Raw genomic sequence first — 22,364 nt, forward strand, 5'->3', positions numbered from 1 at the left:
AAAGCATTTAAGCACCTGCTTACCCCTAAGCTTTGGAGTAATTCCTCTGGCGTGAGCTAAGCACGGCCGCCTCGTGCTTCCCACGGTCTTCCTTTGAGAGGGTGCCTGGCCTCCCCATGGGGCAGACTGCTCTCCAGTGACCTCTACGTTTTCCGTCACCCCGTCCAGCACTGCACACACGGATGGGCTCTGCGCTGCCCTTGCTGCAGCTCCCTGCCTTCCCAGCTCTGCAGGGACAGGACCAGGACCCAACTCCCACGTCGCAGCTCCCATCCCACACACGTGTGCCTCCAACCCCACGCTCACCGTCCCCTGCAGCGCCGGTGCGTTGGCAGTTGGCTACCCCCCTTGAATCCCCCTCTTCTCCAGGCTATATGTGGCATTTCCAAGCCCTGACGGTCTCTCCGAATGTTTTCCATATTTGTTCAGCCTCCTCCTCGGTTCAAATACCGGGGAGGACTGGGGCGGCACAGAGCGCGGTTTGGGGGGCAAGGAGCCCTGGCACACACACACGCACGTGAGGAGCAGCATGGGGAAGAAGGAGAAGAAAGCCCAGCACAATGCGGCCCACAGCGGGGAGCAGAACACGGAATCTGGCCAAACACAGGAGCCGGCGATGAAGAAGAAGAAGAAGAAGAGCAAGGGGGAACCCAAAGCTGGCCGGGAGGAGGAATCTCACACGTGTTGTTGGTGCCGTTTCCCACTGCTGTGCGCTTTGTTGCAGTTGGCATTCGGCGTCGCTGTAACGGTGCTGGGCTTCCTCATGGCAGGCGTCAGCTCCTCCCTGCCGGTCAGAGACACTCCGTATTGGGCTGGGATCATTGTAAGCATAAAGCCTGTTTGTGCATAAGGCGCCTGTGCCAGATTAATACAAGCTGCATGCTGCTGCACTTCGGACTAACCAACTGCATGTACCACGCCAGGCGAGTTAGGCTAATACAACCGCTCCCGAGGTTTAATGTCTAAATGCGCTCTCCCAGAGAAGCTGCAGGATAACAAGACCTTTAGTATTCCCCCTACAATTCACCAATAGACCTTAAATAAAACTCCAGCTGGCTGTATGCTAGATGTATGCATTAGCTTTTGCTTTGCGGAGGGCTCGTGCCTGGTGATGCTGAAATAAATGCTGATTATTACAGTGTCCCCCTTTCCCCACTGAGCTGTGACAGCCAGGTTGAGGTGTGGGAGCAGAATTCTCACCTTTTAGCATAGCGTGCTGATGGGAGTGAAGGAGGACAAATGGCAGTCCTTCCAGCATCCTTGTGGCATGGAGATTTTTCCCCCAGGTGCTCCCTCTGGTCCTCAGCAGGGATGAGACAACATGTGGCCATGGGGAGCACGGCTGATACATGGAGTGATGGGGACAAGGCCAGGTCCCGCCAGGCATGTATGGGGACACTGTGGGAGTGTCTGGGTCTGGGTATCCCCAGTTGGCCATGTGCTCGAGGAAACTGGCAGGTTGGGATCTGCAATGGGTGTTTGTGCGTGGAGCCAGGAGTGGGACTTTGTGATCCCTATGGGTTCCTCCAACTTGGGATACTCTGTGAGTCCATGATTCTAGCTGATTAATGATTCTGCTCTCTTCTAATGATTCGTGATTCTACTCCGTGCATTCTATGACACACATTTTTTTTCCTGAAGGCATTAGGCTTCAGGAAAGTGTATAACAGTGTGTTAGCAATACTTTGGGTGTTGTGACGCTGAAAGAACTTCCAGCAAATAATTTTGTATTTAGGTACTTGCAAGGTTTCCTGGTGCAGTAAGCAGTGCTGGGGGCACTTCACATAAACATAGCTCCTTGCAGATCAGAAGATTCTCTGACCACCCCAGCTGCTGGGGACAAGGAGCAAGACTTTTGCTGCTAAGCAGAGCAGGAGCTCCACTTGCTCATCACATCCCTCTCATTTCTCTTGTGAAAGAGGAGACAGTGAAGGGTTTAGTCATAATTTGGCCCCCCAAAGCTGGGGAAACACTGAATTTGGCTGAAGTAGCATATGGCCAAGGGTGTGAGAAAAATCCTTAGATCTGTGAATGTTACCAGCGTCAAAATTGTGCCAATCTGGGACATCCATAAAGGTTCACATCCTAGGGAGACCTGAGTATCTCTACTTTTCTGAAGGCTGACCTGCAGCCCCCATCAGTTTTAGCAATACCCACCTATAGTGGTGCCACTGGCATGTCCATAAGTGAACTGATTCCTCCTCAGCTCAGAGGAATTTGTTGCTTTTGGTGCTGCTCATCCTCATAGTGTTGTTAGGGGCTGTGTGATTGCCAGATGTGGTCAGAAAGTCTTCCAACATGCCCAGCAGAAGGCAAAGAGGATCTGACTCTGCCCAAGGAGTGGATGTCAGCAGTGTAAAAGGGAACTCAATGCTAGGAAGGAGAGATGCTGCGCCAGAACTTCTCAGCAAGAGCACATGTAGAGAACAGGTTGTATTTAATGTACAGTGAAAATAATACTGAGCATATTTAAAAGGTTCAAAAGGTAAGAGGTAAGAGGTGGTGCTGCATTTACTTTGTTCTTGTGCTGCGATGTCCCTGTGGGTGTGCTTTGTGCTCACTGAATCACTGATGGGCTGGAGCTGGCCAGGAGCTGCTAATCTGGAGCTTCTGGGTACATGGTTCTTGGGGTGCTGCTGATGGAATGCAGTGGGGAGCTTATGAGGTCTGGGCTCTGGAGAGCTTTGGGGGAACTGGCTGATAAAGGAAGACCTTCAGCTGGGACCTCCTGCATGGTGACAGATGTCCTATGGGCTCTTCTAGGGCTGCTAGGAGTACAGGTGAGTAGGGGACAGATGACAAGTGCTGCTTGCACAACAGAAGTGACTTCCCAAAACTCATTTACTTGCACAGAGAAAAGCAACAGAATAGAAAGATGTGGTGTAAAATATCGGAGCATATTTGTTTTAGTAGCATCCCACTCAAGTGCTCTTTTTAAAGGACCTGATTAGTATTCAGAATCAAGAACTTAAAAAATCTATTATCGAGACCTTTTTAGCAACATTAGAGATAATGGGTGAAGCTCATTCCTAGTGTTACTCCAATGGAATTACACCAGTGCTGGATCTGACCCTACAGCTGTTAATGCAGGATGGCAGAAAAATGAAGGAAAATTGCTAATGTGTTAAATAGTCCCTGATTGATGGAAGAATTTTTTTTCTTCCCTATTAGTGTCAAAATGGTAACACTGTTCCCTGCTGAAAACCAAGTGCTGTAGCCTTTCAGCATGAATGAAAAGGAACTGTTTTAGAGAAGCTACTCAAATGAACCCTCACGAGGTAAACCAAACTGTGCAGGGTAGTCTGGATCAAAGCAACTCAAAGCCTGAGTGCCCCAGTAGCACAGGCCATGTCACAGGCAGGCCCACCATCCTGTCAGTGCTGAACATGTACTATGCCAATAGCAGGGAAGAGGATACAGGGCATCATGTCCCCTTGATGCTCCAGCCTTTGGGTGGAGTGACTGCTGCAGGAGGAAATGCAGAGAGCTTGCGTTACATCAGAAGCAGATCACTGCGAAACTCAGTAAAACCTACCAGTTTCATGTGCATTTCATCTGAAATCCTTGGGGCATTACTCAGAAACCAAAGGAAAGGTTTATCGACAGAAACCACGGAGCTCGGTGTGATTTACCACTTCTGCTTTAATGTCTCTGCTATGCTGCTAGGGACTTGCAAACAAGTGCAATTAAAATGGTAAGGGTGGCATTCACTTCACAGCATGGAATCGTTTGCAGCAGAGATGTCCAGATCTGCACCAAAACATCACAGTCTACAGCTTCATGACACCTATTCTGAGCACCCAAAATCACAGCCTGGACTACACTGCCAATACGCTCCTTTTTTTTTTCTGCTCTGGAGGCAAACTTCACGAATGCAGCCAGGACTGCAGGGTTTTTTCCATTTCTTCTGTGTCTTGCCACTGACTTGGCATGTAGTTCTGAGCAAGTTACTTAACCTTGCCAAGACTTTGTTATTTCCCCTGAAAAGTGGGGTTAATAATGGCCACCTGTCACCCTTGCTTTGAGATCCTTGGATGAAAAGTGTTGCAGAAGCAGTATATATTAATGGTGCCCTTTTCATTCTTTTTCATTAGCTTGTGGCCTTTTGACATCCAGAAGAAGAAACGGTGCGTTTCTCCTTGAAAACCTGCTCTCAGATTATTTCCACTGTGATCAAAAGCAGAGGGTACCAGAAATCTCGCAGGCACATTCCCTTTCAGCCCCATTTTGCAGACTCAGGCAGTTGAGGAAGTTAAGGAAATGCTCGTCAGAAAAGATTATCTGAGGTGTTTATTATTTCTGTCAGGAGGTTATTTAAAATCCACTGAGACTTCTTGGATCTGGTGGAGCGAGGCTGTGTGACAGGGCCAGAGGAGGACTTTGGCTGGCTTTCCTGCCTCAGAGATCTTCTGATGCACAGTGCCACATGGGACCATCTCCCACGGCTGTGTATCCTATCAGTGCTGATAACCGAGATGTTTGTTTAATTGACATACTCCTGCGTGTGAGTGACTCAGGTGGCAGGGCCTGCCACCAGCTCAACACGTGCTCGTGAGCTGGGGAACCTGGGTGCCAAAATCAATAGTGCTGCCTGCAACAGCCTCTGCTCTTCTTGTTTTCAGGGTTAGAGTCATGGTGGGGCCTGGAGGGAGGGTGGGTCTTGTGTAGCTTTCTGCACGTCACTCCAGCACCTTCAGTTCCCAGCAGAGCCCTGAAAGTGAAGGTGGATTTTGAAACAGCAGAAAAGGACATCATAAAAGGACAGGGGTTGAGATTTTCGTCCTAGTTCAGCAGTGACAGGGTTTATAATTGTTCAGGAAAAGCTTTGAGAACACTGACGTGCTAAAAGGATGGAGTGTTGCATATAGGTGTCTGTGGAAAAAAGAGGACAGTGTTGTGATATAAAATGACATCACTGAGAAGCTGGTGTTCAGTGTGCCTCGATGGCTACCTGCTTGTGGCCTAGGCTGGGTTTGCTGCACCTGCAGCTGCTCCTACCATGTAAACTGTTGCCCAGCTCAGTGCCATGAAGCATCTCAAGGGCCACCTTCTCCCTGGCGTTACCCCATGCATGTGAGACTCTGTAGATGTTTCCTCCAAGAGCATTTCACGTGACGTAACATGGCAAATCCATACTGGTTACCCTCTGGTTGTGCAGTGGCAGCCCTGCCCAACACCAGGCTGCCATCTCACGCGTCAGCAGCCATCTTGTCTTCTTGGGGGAGTCAATAACAGGGAAACATCCCCAGCCAGAGAAGGCAGCAACAGATCCCCTTCCATGTTGATATGGGGATGGCTGACTATTTAAAAACCTCTGAAATGTGCTCTCTTTCAAAGTCTGAAAGAGACGCTTTCTTGTTAGCCCTGGCCCCGTGCTGACTTTTCTCTGTTATTGCTTTTGACACCTCTTCCTGCAGCAATTGTGGAGGTGGATTTCAGTCAGGCTTTGCCTCCTGTATAGCCTTGCTGGGTTTTTAACGTTCACTTGTTATGAAAGAAACCGATTTCAATTTTTAATAAAAGAGGATGCTTAAAAACTGGCATTATCAAAGCAGCAAATAGAAAAGATAGCCATGCAGGTAACTTTTTTATACAGGCTAGCTTCAATTGGTCATGGGCAAACATCAAAAGGCAGGAGGGAGGACTGCCTCCAAGTTCAGGTGTTTAATTGAGCCTTCTCCAAACTGCCTGAAACTCCAGATGGGATGCAACGAGTTACACTGCAGGAAATAGGCTCTGGTGTAGTTTCCAGTGCTTGTCTATAGCCATATAATTGTAATGCACCAGAGCTGTTCACTTCAGAGCCCTCTGACCTTAAATCTCATCTGTTTCTGAGACTAACTATGCGCTGATGTCTGATTAAATGAAATTCATGTTTGTATTTGGACGAGGCAAAGACTGGAAATAGTTGATGGGAAGGAATGTCTCAGAGTCCCCATGTTAGGGAACCGTGCATCCCAGGCCCATATGGTCCCAGGGTGGGTCTATGGACAGGTGCCAAGCCACATAGGACACCGCTGTGCTTCAGATCCTGATCCTCCTGCACCCTCAGGAGGGAGTGCATCAGAGCTCCTCTTCTGGTTGTGTCCATTCAAAGAGCCCATCTGGGGCTGTCCAAGCAACTTTCCTTGGCCTAGGTAACCTTTTGACTTTACACAGATAATGGCTTTCTATAGCTTCACAATCATGGTCACATTCCGAACAGCAAGTGTTATTCGCACAGCACTTTCAGCCATGCTATGCTCCTCACATTGTAAATCACTGCTGGCTCTGGAATTTCTAATTTTTTTCTATTTGGTTCCCTCAGGCACTGGGTCACCCAGCAGGGTATTCCTGACTTAACAGCGATACCAGACTGCTGCTGCAGCTCCTGGCTTTGGTAGTAATGGAAGCCTCTGCGCTGCTTTGCTACAGAAAACTAAGTCTCACCCTGGGACAAACAACACTTGTCTCTGCTGAGCAACCGGCATAAATAGCAGAGATCATTGCAGAAAATATGGCTTTGTTTGATTGTGCACATTCTTGCAAAAGTTTTGATTACTTTCCAGGATTTAAAAGTAAGTCGCATGTCTGCCATGTTGTATACTTGCAGGATTGGAAGGGACCTGTAGTGAAGACATCCTTATTTTAATCTGTAGTGGGGCTGGGATGGTCAGGTGTCATGAATTTTTACAGAGGTTGAGAGAAATATTTTCCAGCTGATGATGACTTATGCCTGCAACTGCAATGTGCGTGTTCATCATTCTCATCAGAATTAATATTTCTGGAAGTAATCATCTACATGCATCTAGACTGTCCTTAAATCTAATGAGAAATCTATAAGAGGAAACACCACTCAGGAGCAGTACTTCTGTGTGGCAGACTGACTTCCTTTGCACGTGGCAGGAAGACCCAGGCTGACCCAAAGCTAATAAAAGTGAGCAGTTAAGTCTTCTGATAGTACCTGCTCTCACTGTAGTTTCCTAAAAACTCAGAAAGCAAATAAGCATCAGTGTCACTATCTTTAACACTCTATGCAGGTGTCCAATGTTGGAGACAATCCTGGTTCATAATGACAAAGCCAACAGGAATGTTTTCTTTTTCGCATCAAAGTCTGAGTATAGTGGGACTGTTAAGTTCATTGGATAGTGCAGCTTTCTGAATGCAAGGACAGGAGCTAAGCTTGCCATATCTGATAAGGCTGGTGATCCATCAAGGACAAGTATTTCCAAAGAAGGTGAGCCAGAAACTTCAGAGACAGCTAGAAGATATAATTTCTTTACCCTTAACCCTACAAACAGAAAGGCCCATAGTGACTTGAAGAGAGTAACTATCAAACAACTCGTCTATAATGGAAATTTCCTCCCAGTTCTGTTAATAACAGCTTTTCCCCTGAAGTTGGAGAGCTTACATTCTTCCCAACAAGGAATAACCCACCTAGGGTGCTCTGGGTCTCAACAGTGCCACGTGGTGTTACACTACTTGTATTTGAGAGGTGTTTCCCTCCTCTGTATGTGCTTTTTGACTTCTGAATGCTGTTGTAGGAGGTTCTTGTACACCAGCCCAGTGCAGAGAGCAGATGGGTTATAGCCTGCCTGTGTGAGTGCTTGCAACATTTGTCTGGTGCTGTGGCATAGACCCAAGGTGCTTCTTTGCACCAGGCTTTTGCCTCCATCTTCCCTTAAATTCTTGGTGGATGCTTCTGACTTTCCTGCTTTACCAGCCACATGTGCCTGGGTTTCCGAGATGCTCTTTGCTGTAGAAAGCCACCTTGTGTATAGCAACACTAGGGCAAAAATTGTAGAAACAATGAGAAAAAGCAGCTTCACAAATATATAATGAAGAGGTAGAAACAGATTAGAGCAATCTGTGGTTTTGAAATTTGTCAAAATAAAGCAAACCACATTAATATGTCAGTGTGCAAAGATACTGAGTGCAAACCACAGTGGAAATTGGTGCCATACATGTCTGTATTTCCCTCAGTTTTCTTCGTTACACAACCATCTGCATCACGGCTGTGAGGTGCCCTTGCACCTCCCGTACACCTTGTGACAGAACTTATGTGATCAGATGTGAGAGAGGCACAGGGAGGTGAGGGTAGGGTAGCGATGCCTACTGGCCTTGTCCCATGCTGCTCTGCGTTGCCCCTGTCAGATGATGATGATGAGCCTGTTTTTCTCACCTGTGCTGCTTTTAAGACGAGCTGGTGCTAGTCAGTGTGCAGGCACAGTTTGTTTGCCAAAGTCTTGAAATTCCAAGGACTCTACCCTTAGGTCCCAGGAGGTGCAAGGATCCTCCCAGACATAGAAGCTGGAGAACTCACTCCTAAATACCTTCAGGATCAAGCCCTATTTCCTGTTAAAAACTGATGGTGCTTGATTAAGTTCTCATGGCATCAGGCTCTTGATGTCTTTGTAGTCATGGAAGCCCAAAAAATGTTTACTCCTATTTTCATTATGGTTTTTAGCCCTGGGATGCTCCTGTCTTATAGGAAGAATGTCCCAATCAAAATGAACAGCACTGGTGCTTTTCAAGAGCAAAAAACTGTTTTTTCTGCCAATCAATTATAGCATAGCCATTTTCTCTGGATTGTGACTGTGGGAGATTTCACACAGTATACCCTAACCATAATTAAATCCATACTCTTCGTGAATGCATCTGTATCACATTCAGGTCTTTTTCTAGACAGTACTCTTCTATATTAAAGTACTTTCCTTGGATAACCTTCCATGTCACTACCTATTCAGCAAAGGGTGTGTTTGTCTGGAAATCTTTGAAATAGGATCTTGAAATAAACTCGAGCTGAGATTTACTCAGCATAGAAATGCATATTTCTAGGTTTTCAGATAACAGCTACAAGAGCTGATCTAATTAACTGCTGTTCTGTAGCTCTTACAGAATCTATCTTATTTGTATAACAAATGTGCATCGATTGATGGCAAGCAAGTGCTAAAGCGAGTTCAATTGCATTTTATGTTGTGTGCTTAGTCAATAAGGCAGAGGAAGCGTCTGCTTCACACTGAGATATTGTGAGGGCTATTGGAGTGAAGGGATGCAGGATTACCTCCTGCACCTTCCCAGGCAGCATCGACCGCAGCCGTAATGTGCCTGCTGCAAGGCAACGGTCTTAGTCACTTAGTGGGTCCTGCCAAATATTTACTGAAGGATTTTTATGGTTATTCTATTGCACTTCACAGGCGTAATTCAAAACGGATCTATTATTAATGTATAAAATAGAAGCATAAAGCTGTTTTCTTATGAATGTCCCTCGCTTTGGTTTGCTCCAGTGAGTGAATTTACCTTTAGAGAACAGAAATGTAAAACATGTGAGAGCTGTAATCCTCAGCAGTGTCGCTTTTTGCCATCACTCACAAAAAAGCACACCTCTGGTTTTAAAAAAAAAAAAATAAGTAAGCATATTGTTATAAAACAAATACTTAAGCCTTCTGTATTATCCTGGCCAAGCCTTGCTGGAATCCCGACCCAGTGTAATCTTCTATAAATACCCCTCTATAAAAGCACCTCTCCGAGTATCTCAGTATATTATTTAAATCCCAGAGGAACTTCAGAAAGCGCAGGCAGGAATGGAAATCCCTTTCAGCGACAGCCTTTTGTATGGGAGCTTTCCGAAGAGGGAGGCCTGATCCTGCAGTGCTGAAAGCCTGTGGGGTTTTTGCAGGAGTCACACAAGGCCCCTAATTTGGTAGGGAAAAAAATAAATCCAGGCTAGTGGGAGGAAATGCTGCCGTGAGTGCCTGATCCTGGGCCATGTTCCTGCTGGGAACGCAGCGGGGACACGGTCCCGTGGTGTTGCTGGAGTCACCTGACGGCCAGCCTGGCCCTGGGTTCACGCCAGTGTAAATGCCCATCAGCAAAACACTTGTGATTTATTGCTCATAATGAGATCTTTTTAGCAGCAGATACCAAAAGAGTTTAGGCCTGGCTTTGAGGGGAGCAGCCCCTTGGGTTTCACATGAGTCTGGGCGTGTAAGGTTAAGCACATGTAGGTACGCGTTTTCTAGGGCTCGCTGCAAGTTCCATCCTTTGCTGCTGCTGCAAGTGGGGAGTTTATTGTTTGGACAGTACTAGAGATGTGATCTCCTTAAGATTTAAGTTTTATGGGGATGCTAATTGAATTAAAAGATTAATATTCAGTGCAAGGGACCAAGGACATAGGTGATTAATCCTGAGAAATAAAACATGTTTGTGTCACACAGAAGCTCTACAGGGGGGAAAAATACCAGCACTGAAGGACCTTTGACAAGAAAGGTTGTTTTTTTCCCCTGACAACCCTGTCAGCTATTGCTGTCAACAATAAAAAGAAGAAAACAAATAAATTGGAGGCCATGTGTAAGTCATAGGATCAGGATATAAATACACATGACATGAAGAGGAGTAAATAATACTGACGCTTTCTTTGGAAATGTTCTCAGGCAATACTTCCTATTCATGTCTTACTGAAATGACACGAAATAAAACTTTATGGGAGAAAGTGTTATTAATCACACCACTTCTTGAGAGACGTGACTACCTGTGTATTCAAAGGCACTCTTCCTTTACAGGGCTACTGGCTAGTTCTCTACATCAACAATGCGGATATAACGAAATCTGGAATTTTATTCATCAAATTGTAAAAGAAGAGGCTATGTAGGATCCCAAGCTCATGGTCCTGTCCCTGAGCAAAGGCACCCAGGTCTGATTTTGCCTGAGGAAGGCAAATGGCATTACTCGGGGGAAAGAGAAACCCTCAAATTAATGGCAACTCTTCAAAACTCTCACAGTAAAATGGAGAAAAAAATAGGTTCTTACTCCAGTCATTGGGAATTTAATAGTTACCATTTATAATCAAGTTGCAACTAGTAAAGAGAGCAAGGCTTGCTCCTGGTCATGTGTTAGGACAAGCTTTAGCTGGCTGAGGTCCTCACTGAGGCTGACTGCACCTGAGATCCTACCTTCGGGCATGATAACAAGTGCACGTGCCATCGGCTCACCTGCTTTTCCAAGGCAGCCCATTTGTACACCATTTCTACTACGTGTAGCTGCAGCCTCCAACACCACCTATAGCCTTCAACATCCTCTCCCTCTATGGATGCAGCCAGGATGCCCTGATCCAGCCACAGCAGCCCCATGGTGGCACCTGGGACCTGCTTTAGCACTGATGTCGATGCTGTTCCCTGTGTCCAGTCATGGGAGCTGCCACAAAGATGCCGTCTTGTTGCAGTGCAGTGGTTCTGGAGCGCATCCTAAAATACCACATGTGCACAGGCACGGGGATCAGTTCACCATCACCTGGGTTTCTCCCACAGAATAGCACAGCTAGCACAGCTGAACTCACCATCTGCATGTCCTGCATATTTCTAATTTCCAAAAGGCAAGCGCATGCATGGGACCCAGCAAAACTCTGTCAGAAATTCATCAGGAGTTTAAAGGAGTAAAGTGGTCAGATTTATACTGCTGCCAGATGCCAAAGGACAGAAATGTCATAAATCGATGTTAAACACTCATTCACATTTTCCAAGCAGGCTGATTTCAACCTTGATTTTTTAAGGTAAAAGCTAAAGGAAGTCTATTGATGAAAATGAGCCAGCCATCTGGGAAATGAACCAAGGCCCGCAGCAAGTAAAAGGCCCAGTGAAATTCACAAGGCCTTCAGTTGGGTTCCTCAACTTTGGCCAAGGAGGAAATACAGTCCATGTGGGACTGCCTGGTTCAGTGATGCCCCAACAGTGTTTTTAAGCAGTGGTGAGCCATGGGGGTTCTGCATGCTGCCCTTCCAAACAAGGGACATGGGGGACAAGGCAAGTGAGTGTGACATTTGGGTCTACAGGTCTTGTGACCCCCTGTGAGGCTTGCTTACAGATCCTCCATAACTACAGAAGTAGAAGACTCTTGACTGAAGTGCTTAAGACAATAGGGGCCCGAAAAGCACTGCTTAAAAAGGGAAACTGCATTTATCAAGCTGTTTTATGCATTCTTCAGAGTAGGAGCACCCCTCCTTATAGGGCTGAAAAATGCCTACCAGTGAATATCGACTCTTCCAATAAATCTAAATCTTCAGAAATAATAATAAAGGCAGCTAAATGAATACTAAAGTGCACAAATACTTTTCTATTGTTGTTAACCATTATCAGTTACTGCCAAAAGGCTAAAACACAGTCTCAGACTGCAGGGCAGTTGTCCTGTTTGCTAGAATGTCCACTGGAGGAGAGGTTGAAAGCCCCTGTTATAGTCTGGGCTGCTTCTCATCCGGAGGCAGCAATGGTTACTGATTTACAACCATACAACTCACACTGGTGACATAAAAACCCTGTTAGCATCCAGTGGTACATAGGATGGTGCTCTTTGGGCTTACAAGCCTAACTTATAAGTCTTCTGCTTCTTTTTGATAGCGAGTTACACAGACAAAAGCTCAAAAGACATCCCAGAGGATGTTGCCAAGCTGCGACTTAGTAGGTCTGATTCACAAAGCCTCTCTGGGTAAGCTTTTTGTGCCTTGGTGTTCATGAAGTGGAGGTTAAAGCTCTTCCCTCTTCACAATCCACATAAATGAGGCTCTTGCATGTATAGCTGGAGCCCCTTTGCAAACCATCTGACTTACATACCGCTCCTTGAGTTACAGTCCTGCTAACGCAGAAAGATCTTTGGACTTGAAAAATGCTATTATTAACACTATTATTATTATTGCTTTTTATAATTTTGACTCATTTCCTTCGCAGGTCTGTGTGGTGTCCTTAGTGGGATTTGTTATGCTTTGCATTTCATATCAACCTGATGAGAAGACGTGCGTGCAGTTCACAGTAAAGGTACCTTGAGTTTCTGTTATTTCTTTTTCCTCCCATGTCATTAAATATAATCAAAAAAGTTGGTTCTGGGGATATTTTTAAGACCACATTAAAAGAAGTGAAAATACACCTGAAATGCAAGAATGGTTTTCTGGTATTTTCCAGGCAGACAAGGAAGAAACTGCAGTCTATAAAGGGGAAACTCTGTAACAAATATTTGAAAACACAGCAAGATACCTTTTTATAACTTGCCATATTTTAAGAATATCAAGGAGATTCAGATCAACAAAGCTGAAATATTTTGGGAATTGTTCACTGAAAGATGGGTATTACTGATTAAATAGAGGCATTCAGAGTGTGCCAGGTAAGAATTAGTGTGGGGTAGAAGAGGTCCAATTATATTAAATTTCAATTTTTACTGTGGTCTCAGAAGCATCTCAGCATTTTCCCTGCCATTTTGCTCCTGACCATCAAATAAGAAACAGAATGAGCACAGATGCATTAAAAAGCATAGCTGGAAATCTCTGCCTGCTCATCTTCCTGGCTGGGGAGAGGTCCTTGCCTCAGAGTACAGCACCTTGTGCACGGTCAGGCAGTGACAAACACGGGAAAGCATTAGCAAGCTGCAAGAACAAGCATTCTCTCATGAAAAAAAAATCCCATCTGAGCATCACACAAGAGGTAGAGCTGAGCACCATGTCCATCCTGCTTCAGTTTCCAAAACCATGCTTTGTTGATGCCAGTAACTGACTAAGAAAAGAAATGCTTAGAATACTTGCTCCAGATGGGAAGTTTCTAACACCATTTACTTGGGCTGCTATTTTTCCTTATTATTGCAATTTTGAGGGCTCTTAATATTTTGCAGACACATAAAAACCAGGAAAAAATACCAACACAAACAGTACAAAATAACAGTGATTATTAACCAAGAAAGGTAGAAGGAAATCAAACGCAAGGAACCTGGCATTCATCCTCCCTGAGAAATTAGGCCCTGGAGTGTCTTTTGTGCCTCTCTAAAGCTTCTCTTGTACTTACAGAAAGAAAGAGAGAAGAACAACAGTTTCCTTGCTTTGATAGCCTTCATGCTCTTATTCCCTCACCTCCACACCATCAGCAATGATGACTGCCCAGAGAGCTGCCACATCAGGCTTTGTGTTGCTTGTCCAGCAGCATTACAATGAACTTGGCACTCACACAGGAAGGAGACATACATCCCTGGTGGAGGGACAGTGTGTTGGTCGGGGCATCTCAGAAGTCTCTGAGGCCCTTGACAGCACCACTGACATGGCCAGTGAGGAGCATGGGCCATCTTGATAGGGCAGCCCAGGGCCTGCAGTAACACTGTTAAGTGGTGCCACTGAGGCTCTGCATGGCTGTTGAGCATCCTTCTGCAAGAGAATCTAGGGCAGGAAGCATTCCAGGATGCCACCTGTAGCCCAAGGCTCATGTGGGGAGAAGGATCAGTTGGGTTGGTTCTGGGTCCAATCTTGTTCAGTGTCTTCAACTACAACTTGGATGACAGATCCTCAGCAAGAGCACCCTCAGCAAGTTTGCTAACAATATGAATCTGGGAGGAGCAGATGACACACCAGAAGGCTGTACTGCTATTCAGTGAGACCTTGACAGTCTGGAGAGTTGGGTGGAGAGGAACCTGATGAGATTCAACATGGAAAAGTGGACAATCCTACACTTGGGGAGGGATAACTGCAAAAGCATCAGTACAGGTTAGGGGCTGACTTGCAGAAAAGGGGCTCTGAGAAGGACCTGGGTGACCTGATGGACAACAGGCTGGCCATGAGCCAGCAGTGTGCCCTTGTGGCCAAGGAGGCCAATGTATCCTTGGGTGCATTAAAAGAGCATGGCCAGTAGGCTGTGGGAGGTGATCCTCCCCCTCTGCTTTGCCCTGGTGAGGCAGTAGTGTGTCCAGGTTTGGTCTCCCCATTTCAAGAAATCCAGGGAATCTCTAGAGGGAGAGTCCAACAGAGGGATGATGAGAGGCCTGGAGCACCTCCCTTATGAAGAAAAGCCAGGTACTGTTCAGCCTAGAGAAGAGAAAGCTGAGGAAAGCATCTTATCAATGCTTACAAGTATCTAAAGGGTAAGAGTCAAGTGGATGGGGCCAGGCTCTTTTCAGTGGTGCCCAGCCAACAGGACAAGGGGCAGTGGACACAAAATGGAATGTGAGAAGTTCCATCTGAATGGGAGGAAAAGCTTTTTTACTGTGAGGATGACAGAGCACTGGAACAGGCTGCTCAGAGAGTCTGTGGGTCTCCTCTGGAAATAATCAGAGCCAGCTTAGCTGATTTCCTGTGTAACCTGCTGTACAGATCCTGCTTTAGGAGAGAGGATTGGACTAGGTGATCTCCAGAGGTTCCTTCCAACCCTTATGATTGCGTGATTCTCTGATCACACACAAGCAGCCCTGAGGATTTTAGCCCATCCCCTCAAGGTGCTTTGAGCCTAAGCTTCCATAGCCTTCCGAGGAATTCCCCGGATCCATGTCTGCAAAACCTGCTGGTTTCATCTTCGATAAGCATGAAAAATTTTTTCAACGATCAATTCAATCCATCTTAGATGCTTTATTTTTTTTCATATTGGAGCAAAACTATCACCAGTAAATACGGCTGAAATATTTCTCCCTTGTATGAGGAACCCAAGGGACAATGAGCTGCTATGATCTGACCTCATTGCATGCTTTCTTCCCGCTTCCTTTTTTTCCTTCTACTTAAACAGCAATCACTGGGTCTATCTCTATGAGGCCACAAAAAACGTTTTTCCAGTGGCAAGTTCTGGTTCCTGAGCAGAGCTCACTGTGCAGTTGTGTTTGGAGTGCTGAGGCTGCCTCCAGCTCTGGCATGTGATTAATCTGCTGATGGGATCCAGCACTTGCTGTCTGGTGCTCTCTAACAGGCAGCATTTGCATTTGCTTCACCTTTGATATTTGGAAATGTGTTCATTTTCAGTGGCTTGCTAAGGGATTCCTCTGCAAACATCTTGCGAGAATAATACACTGTTTGGAAATTGCCCTCCATCTTCACGCATCTGTGTTCACCTCTGAGACCTGCCATAAGAGCTGCCTGTGTATTCTATGCATATTGAAGTCTCTCTGAGATTTCCTTCCCTTTAGACACAAAACAGGCTCACAGTACCTGGAGGATACTTATGGTTTTGGATTTCATGCCAGTTTGTGCTCATCTTAGAAGTTGGCAGCTAAATGAAATACCTGCCAGGGGAGAAGCAGGCTCAGCACATGGTCTTGGCTTAACATCTCATTTATTAGGGAGGCCTGATTCTGTCTCCCCCACTGGCCTGAATCCAGGGACATGCAGCCTATCCCCTGGGGTGACAGCTGCATCACAGAACAACTCTCATTCCTCAGAGAAGGGAAACGGTCATCAATGTTTGTTCATTTTCCATTTTCTCCACTTTTTAAAGCTGTGCTGTAAGTCCACAATGTCTTCCTTAGCAGGGCTCTACTAGCCAGCAGTGCTCCCCTTTCTGTGTGCCTCATATGCGGAGGTGTCCCCGTTTCCCAGCTTCACCCTTCCCATGCACCCTTATCTGGAAAGCTGAGGGGCTAAAGGATTTGCATTGAAGAGCCGCCCTCATTTTGAAGCTGCCCTTGGTTTAAGGCTGCAGGGGAAGTCATTAATAGTAGAAATGAAGATCTTGCTATAAGAATTCAGTTCTCTGGGGGAGAAAATGCACAGAGAGTTTGAAGACCAGCATGAAGAGTAACTACTTTTCTTTTTTTCAAGCTGACAGCCAAATAGGAAGATTGATTCACACCGCAGATTTAAGACAAATACGCCAGAAGTGTGAATTTTATCAAGGCACACATACTTGGAGTTTCAAGGTCATAAAAAAATGCTTTATATTGATAGTTTGCTTGTGGTGTTGAGGTTAAGAGATAGGAAGAGAAGCTGCTGTTTAAAATAACATATTCCCAACCACACCATGTGTCTGACAGATACGATGCCAAGAAAAATAAATGTTTTTACAGTGCTGAACAGAACCAAAATAGTATTTTGGCTAAACACAGCACATGATTTTAATGTACATTCGCACATATTTTGTGTGAACAGCACAGCAATTGCCAGCTCCTACCATCAGCAGGGAGGAAAATCCATATGCTTGGGTACCCAAAGGTCTCAGGTGTTAGCGCTGATCAGCAACAGCTCCAGATGGCTCACAGGGCTGGGCACTGCATGGATGCCCATGATGAAGGCTACCTCTATGTCAAAGCTGCCACGGGTGTAAGGAGAAGGAGGGTGACCAACAGGCCCTTGTCCTTCTCATGCAATACCAGGGGCAGCAGTAGCACAGGTTCTCACTGCATTTTGACACCTTTGAAAGGCTTCTCCTTCACATTGATGTGGAAGTCTTCTCAGAGGGACTGGCACGACATGCACTTCCTTGTGGAAATGTGTCGGGATCAGGCAGCAGAAAGGCTGGCTGCCTTTGCAAGACTGTAAGTCTTGCAAGATATGACACATCACTGCCCAATTTGCAAGTGTAAATCAGGTTTGTTTGGGCATGCAAAGCTTGAAAAAGATAGGAGTGAAGCATGAGCAAATTCTCAAAACCACCTAGCTCTCAGCACAGCCTGGGTTAATATGTCAACCCAAGCCTCAGTTTCCTTAGCTCTGCTTCAGGACAGCTAACTTATCTCAGCTGATGAGAAGTCTAGCCAATGCAGGGACAGTAGGGGAAGATCCTCCCTCCCTCTCTATAGAGTTGGAATACATCCTGGTGCTCTTACTGAGTCTCAAAATTGTAGGACAATGCTCATATAAAACATGCAAGGCTAAACTGTTAGCTCTTGAGACGATGTCCTGAACTTTGTATCAGCAGGGAGCTGTATCTCCTGTATCAACATTAGAAGTCCATGGTGTCTGGACAGTACACTGAATGCATGCACTTCCTGTGAAATACATGTTACTGTATTCCTTCTGTGTTCCTCATTCTCTGTCTAGCTGGAAAATGAGTGAGTTCATTTTGTTTTATTTTAATTTTTGCTTTCTTTCAGCTGATGTATTTCCTGCTGAGTGCCCTGGCTCTGGTTCTATGTGTCGTGGCAGTGGCTTTTGCGGCCCACCATTATCTACAGATAACAAAATTTACTTGTGATACTGTCCTCGAGTCCTGCCAGTGCAAACTGGACACCGCAGACCCCCTCAGCAGGACCTTCGTCTACCAGGATGCCACTGACTGCAGCAGTGTCACCAGCATGCTCAGCCTCTACCTGACTCTGCAGATGGTGCTCAACCTGCTTGCAGCACTGGTGTGTCTGCTGGCGTGCTTCGTTATGTGGAAACACAGATACCAGGTCTTTTATGTGGGTGCTCGGTTCTACCCTTTAACTACTACTGAGTGCCAGCAACAGAAAGTGTAGGGTCTGCATTGGCAGGGCCTGTAGCCAGGCAATGGAAGATGTCAGCATTCTGCCACCATAGATGCCACACATGGATCAATGTTTTTAAGGCTTTTGACAAGGAAAAACATTCACATGTTTAATGAATATATTTTTCAATCATTTTGAATTTTGAATCTCAACTCTTGCAAAAAGCCCCTAGTGAGACTATATAGAGGTCATCTAACATTCTGAAGATGCAACTGTAGTAATACTCACCGAAGAGCATCTTCAGTAGCCATAAACAACATGAGCTTAAAAGGCATTGGGAACTCATCTGAAGGGCTACAGCTGTTTAGACATGGGGTCTATTTCCCTCACTGGTAGATATTCATTCTTGCCTTCAGAGAAGATATACCATTTTCTACCAGATGAAGATCTCGTCCAAACTGCTTGATTATAATTATGCTGATAACGCTTAGGGAATATATTGTATTTTGGATGCACCAATGGGAATTTACTGTATGGAAAAGGAACCAAAGAGGTCAAGACCTCTTCAAATGCAGGCTGAGATCAGCAGCAGAAGTGACTATATTGATGACTACCATATAAAAGATGTTTCAGAGTGACTGGTGATGGCAGTTACCCAACCCAGTTATGAACAAACACCAACTTCAGTGGGTTTGCTGATGGTGATGGGGAGGCAATGCCTCAGACCCCAGATACTTTACAAATGAGCACTCAGCGCTTTACGAGAAAAGATCAGTTTAAAGAACCTTGAGCTGAGCTCCTAGGATGGAGGTCCCTAAATCACTGGCCACATTGAATGCCCTGCTGTAATTGCATTCTTCCAAACCCAGCATCAGGCCAGTTCTACCAATTATATTTCCTGTGCAACAGGTCAAATGCATTTTTGGTGTAACTCCTCTGAAGACAGCCTTACACACCAGCTGTGGATTTGGGCCAACAGCCCTGAAAGATAACATCCCTGAAACAATCCATGTTTTGAAAATCGGATAGAGGGAAGGAAGCAAGAAGAAACTGCCAGTCTACCAAAGACATCAACTGCAAATAATGAGGGCAAGAGAATAACAATTTCTTTAAAAGCAGCATAGAATAACAATCTGTGTTCAGCGCTCTTTCACCCGGAATGCATGACTCTGAAAGTGCTTTACAGATTATTAGCCTTATACCAGGATGAGCATGCTGGCTTGTCTCTCCAGCTGCCCAGCGTGCAGCTCTAAGATGACAGGAGCAACTCTGGTCAGCAGCATTGGGCCCAGTATCGATGCAGGTCAATGCAGCTGGCGCTCACACTTTGTCATCATTTGGGATTTCCTGGTCCCTGCCAGAGCCAGGGTATCTCTGAAGTGGAGTTGAAACACCATACGCCAGAAGAACCGCACCACTATCATTATCAGCAAGGAGGAAGCAAGTAGAATTTCAACAAGAGTTTAACGAAGCAAAAACTTTCTGTTTCTGCTAAAAAAAAAACATAGTCACCAGTGTATCAAAAAGCTGGGCTGGCAAAAAGCTTGTTGTATAAGCAGCTCTAATCCTAGCCAAAGAGTGCCTTCCATGCAGTGATCACGCAGTGAGCACACATCACCCCAGGCTAGACCAGCAGACTGCCAGTGTCAGAGAACCACAGTGGGGGCTGCTCTCCTGAGGTCCACCTAGAGGAAAGTGCTCATGTTTCTGTCGCAGAAACTTCTAGCACAGACATACCATCAGTCACCATGGTGCTCTGTGCAAGCTGTAAAGCTGAGACCTTTTGAAAATGAAAGATTCAAGACCTGCTCCCAAACAGCCATTTTTTTGTACCAAAAACCAAGTGACAATAGCAAATGTGGCAGTAAAGGGACATTTGCAAGAACTCCTGCTGGTTGTCCACGCATGGCTACCTATACTAAGTCCCAGATTGGACTCTCAAGCATACTCAGAGCTAGCACATAGTGGCCCAGTGAGGTGGGACCTGGTGTGGCAGTGGAGGAAGCAGCCCAACTCCTCTGACTTTGGTGGAGCATTCTGCAATCAGTACTGATGGACCAGATCCCATATGAGACAGACACACAGGTTTGAGGGCCTCCTCCTACTGTTGCCATCAGTCTCTGCATCCCAATGGCTGATGAAGCCAGAGGAAGGCTCTGCTGGCAGAGCCCCTTCCTAAATGGCCTGGGTACCTGCCTGGGATATCTTCTGGGGCAGCCCCGATAGAGATTTTGAGATGCCAACTGGAGAACTGGTGGGGAGGGATACAAGTGACGGGGAAGGGAAGAAAGCCTGCTCTGCTTAGGAAGCCACTTTAATAACAACATTTTAATCACAGCGCACTCCCTGCTTCGAGCCACTACTGCCAAATTTGGTTCACTCTCTGGTGCATCACAGTGTAACCTTTCACTCCAGAAGAAAACAATATTCGTTGTATGTTCTATGGGTATTCTAATGCTTTACAAATAAATACGGAGCATTTTGATCTAGCAAAGAGTAACTTCCGTATTTCCTCTTTAGATAGCTCAAGAGCATAAAATGAAAACAGAGAGGAGAGACCAGGAAACAGACACAGTAGCATGTGGAAACATTCTTCTCCTGGATATAGTTTTACATGCATTTTACTCTAATTAGGAATTTCAGAAAGCATTAGTTATAGGATTAGCACCTAGCACAGCACATTCAGACAGCTCCCAGCCTTTCTCAGTGTTGGGGAAAGGTGTACGGACTGCACCAAGAGGCACAGTGGGATTTGCAGGCACGGAGGGGACAGGGGTGTTGAAGAAAAGGACTTTTTAAAAGTTATTATTCCTGGAAATGTTTTCTCTTGGTGAATTGTACAAGATGGGGCAGGAGTAGTCCACTCTGACACGCAGAAATTGTGAGGGGCCCTATGTAATTTGCTCTTAAAACCCAGGTGTGATTCTCATTTGCACCCTGGCCACTTTATGCTGTTTTTCCAGCGTAAAGGGGCTGTAACGATGGCATCGATCATTTTTACACCTACTTTATGGCCATTTTACACGGCTAAAAGGGCCCTTTGTGTAAATGAGAACTCAAGCCCTACAGGACTTAATGGAGAGGAGTAGACAGCGCAAGATCCTCTGATAGGGTCTATTAATGGGGTATAACTATCCGTTGAATTTTATAGCTCAGCTTAGAGAACATCAGTCTCGATTAAATTCAGTTCCTCAGAACTTACAGCCTCTTCCAGAGGCTGTAAGCCCCGCTGACACGGCTCTGCCGCCCAGCGCACGCACAGCCACCGCTGCGGCACACATCGCTGCCGTGTGTGAAAGGAGAAGCGGTGGCCGCTGCCCTGCTCCAGCTCTGAGGCACTCGTTGCAGCACTATGCAAATACCGGAGCGACAAGAACGGCAACGAAAAGGGAACCGAGACGCAGCACCGAGCTGACATGGCGCACTGGCAGCCCGAGTGGGTGCCACGGTGGCAGGAGGGCTGCGCTCTTCCTCCTCCTCCTCCTCTCGCTGGCCCTGCACGAAGGGGAAGCGAGGCTCTCAGCCACCTCCCGCCGTGCCTTCACGTGGTCCCCATCTGCGAAGGGCCAGCCCTGCGTGGGCACTTCTTGGAGCCCTGCCTGAAAGCCAGCGCTGAGCTAGAGGCTGGAAACCGTCATCAACTCACAGGACAATATTTTTTTCTTTCCCCTTTTTTATTTTTATTTTTATTTTTTTTTTCACTCGCACTACCAGCCAGTGCAGCGCTTCCTCTGGGGCCTTTTGAAACAGAAAACACGCCGCTAGCGTGTGAGAGGAGCCGCAGCTCACGTCCTCTATATTTAGAAAGCCAGGATGTCATACCTCCCCTTGAAATTTTCATAGTCCCCTGCACCCCACCCACCCACACACGTACTCGTGCTTGCGTCTGGAAATGTTTGTTGATATTAGCACGGGGTGTTGGCTTAGGGGGATTCAAGGGACGTGCAGAGCAACAACAGCAGTGCTGCCCTAAGTGCAAGGCCTCCTTAAGGATGTGGGCGGTGGGCCTGGCCCGGCTCCCAGGGCACGGAGATGGGATTTATGGCATGGTCCAGCTGTGGCACAGCTCCTGAGGTATCCCCAGGTTTTGGGGCTCACAGAAGCCCCCCAGAAGTGTTATGTCAGGTAGTGCTGAGCACACAGTTGGTTGCTTCTCCCCACCTCCATCTGGTACAACTGCACACACACATGGGCTGACTGTTGTGGCACCTGGAGCAAGGCCTCACAGAAGGTGAATTCTGGGGCTGCCTTGCCCACAC

At 46.3% G+C, this 22,364-nt stretch overlaps 1 protein-coding gene across 1 annotated transcript; it reads left to right on the forward strand.

Moving 5' to 3' along the window:
• The first annotated feature begins 392 nt into the window (after positions 1-392).
• Positions 393-20,600, forward strand: SSPN (sarcospan). Its single transcript, XM_031597172.2, has 3 exons — positions 393-823; positions 12,696-12,782; positions 17,791-20,600. Exons 1-3 carry the CDS (start codon positions 530-532, stop codon positions 18,154-18,156), a joined length of 747 nt encoding a protein of 248 aa, XP_031453032.2. The 5' UTR covers positions 393-529; the 3' UTR covers positions 18,157-20,600.
• The last annotated feature ends 1,764 nt before the right edge of the window (positions 20,601-22,364 follow it).

This window comes from Phasianus colchicus, chromosome 1 (genome assembly GCF_987193195.1).
Source record: "Phasianus colchicus chromosome 1, bPhaCol1.hap1.1, whole genome shotgun sequence".
NCBI lineage: Eukaryota > Metazoa > Chordata > Aves > Galliformes > Phasianidae > Phasianus > Phasianus colchicus.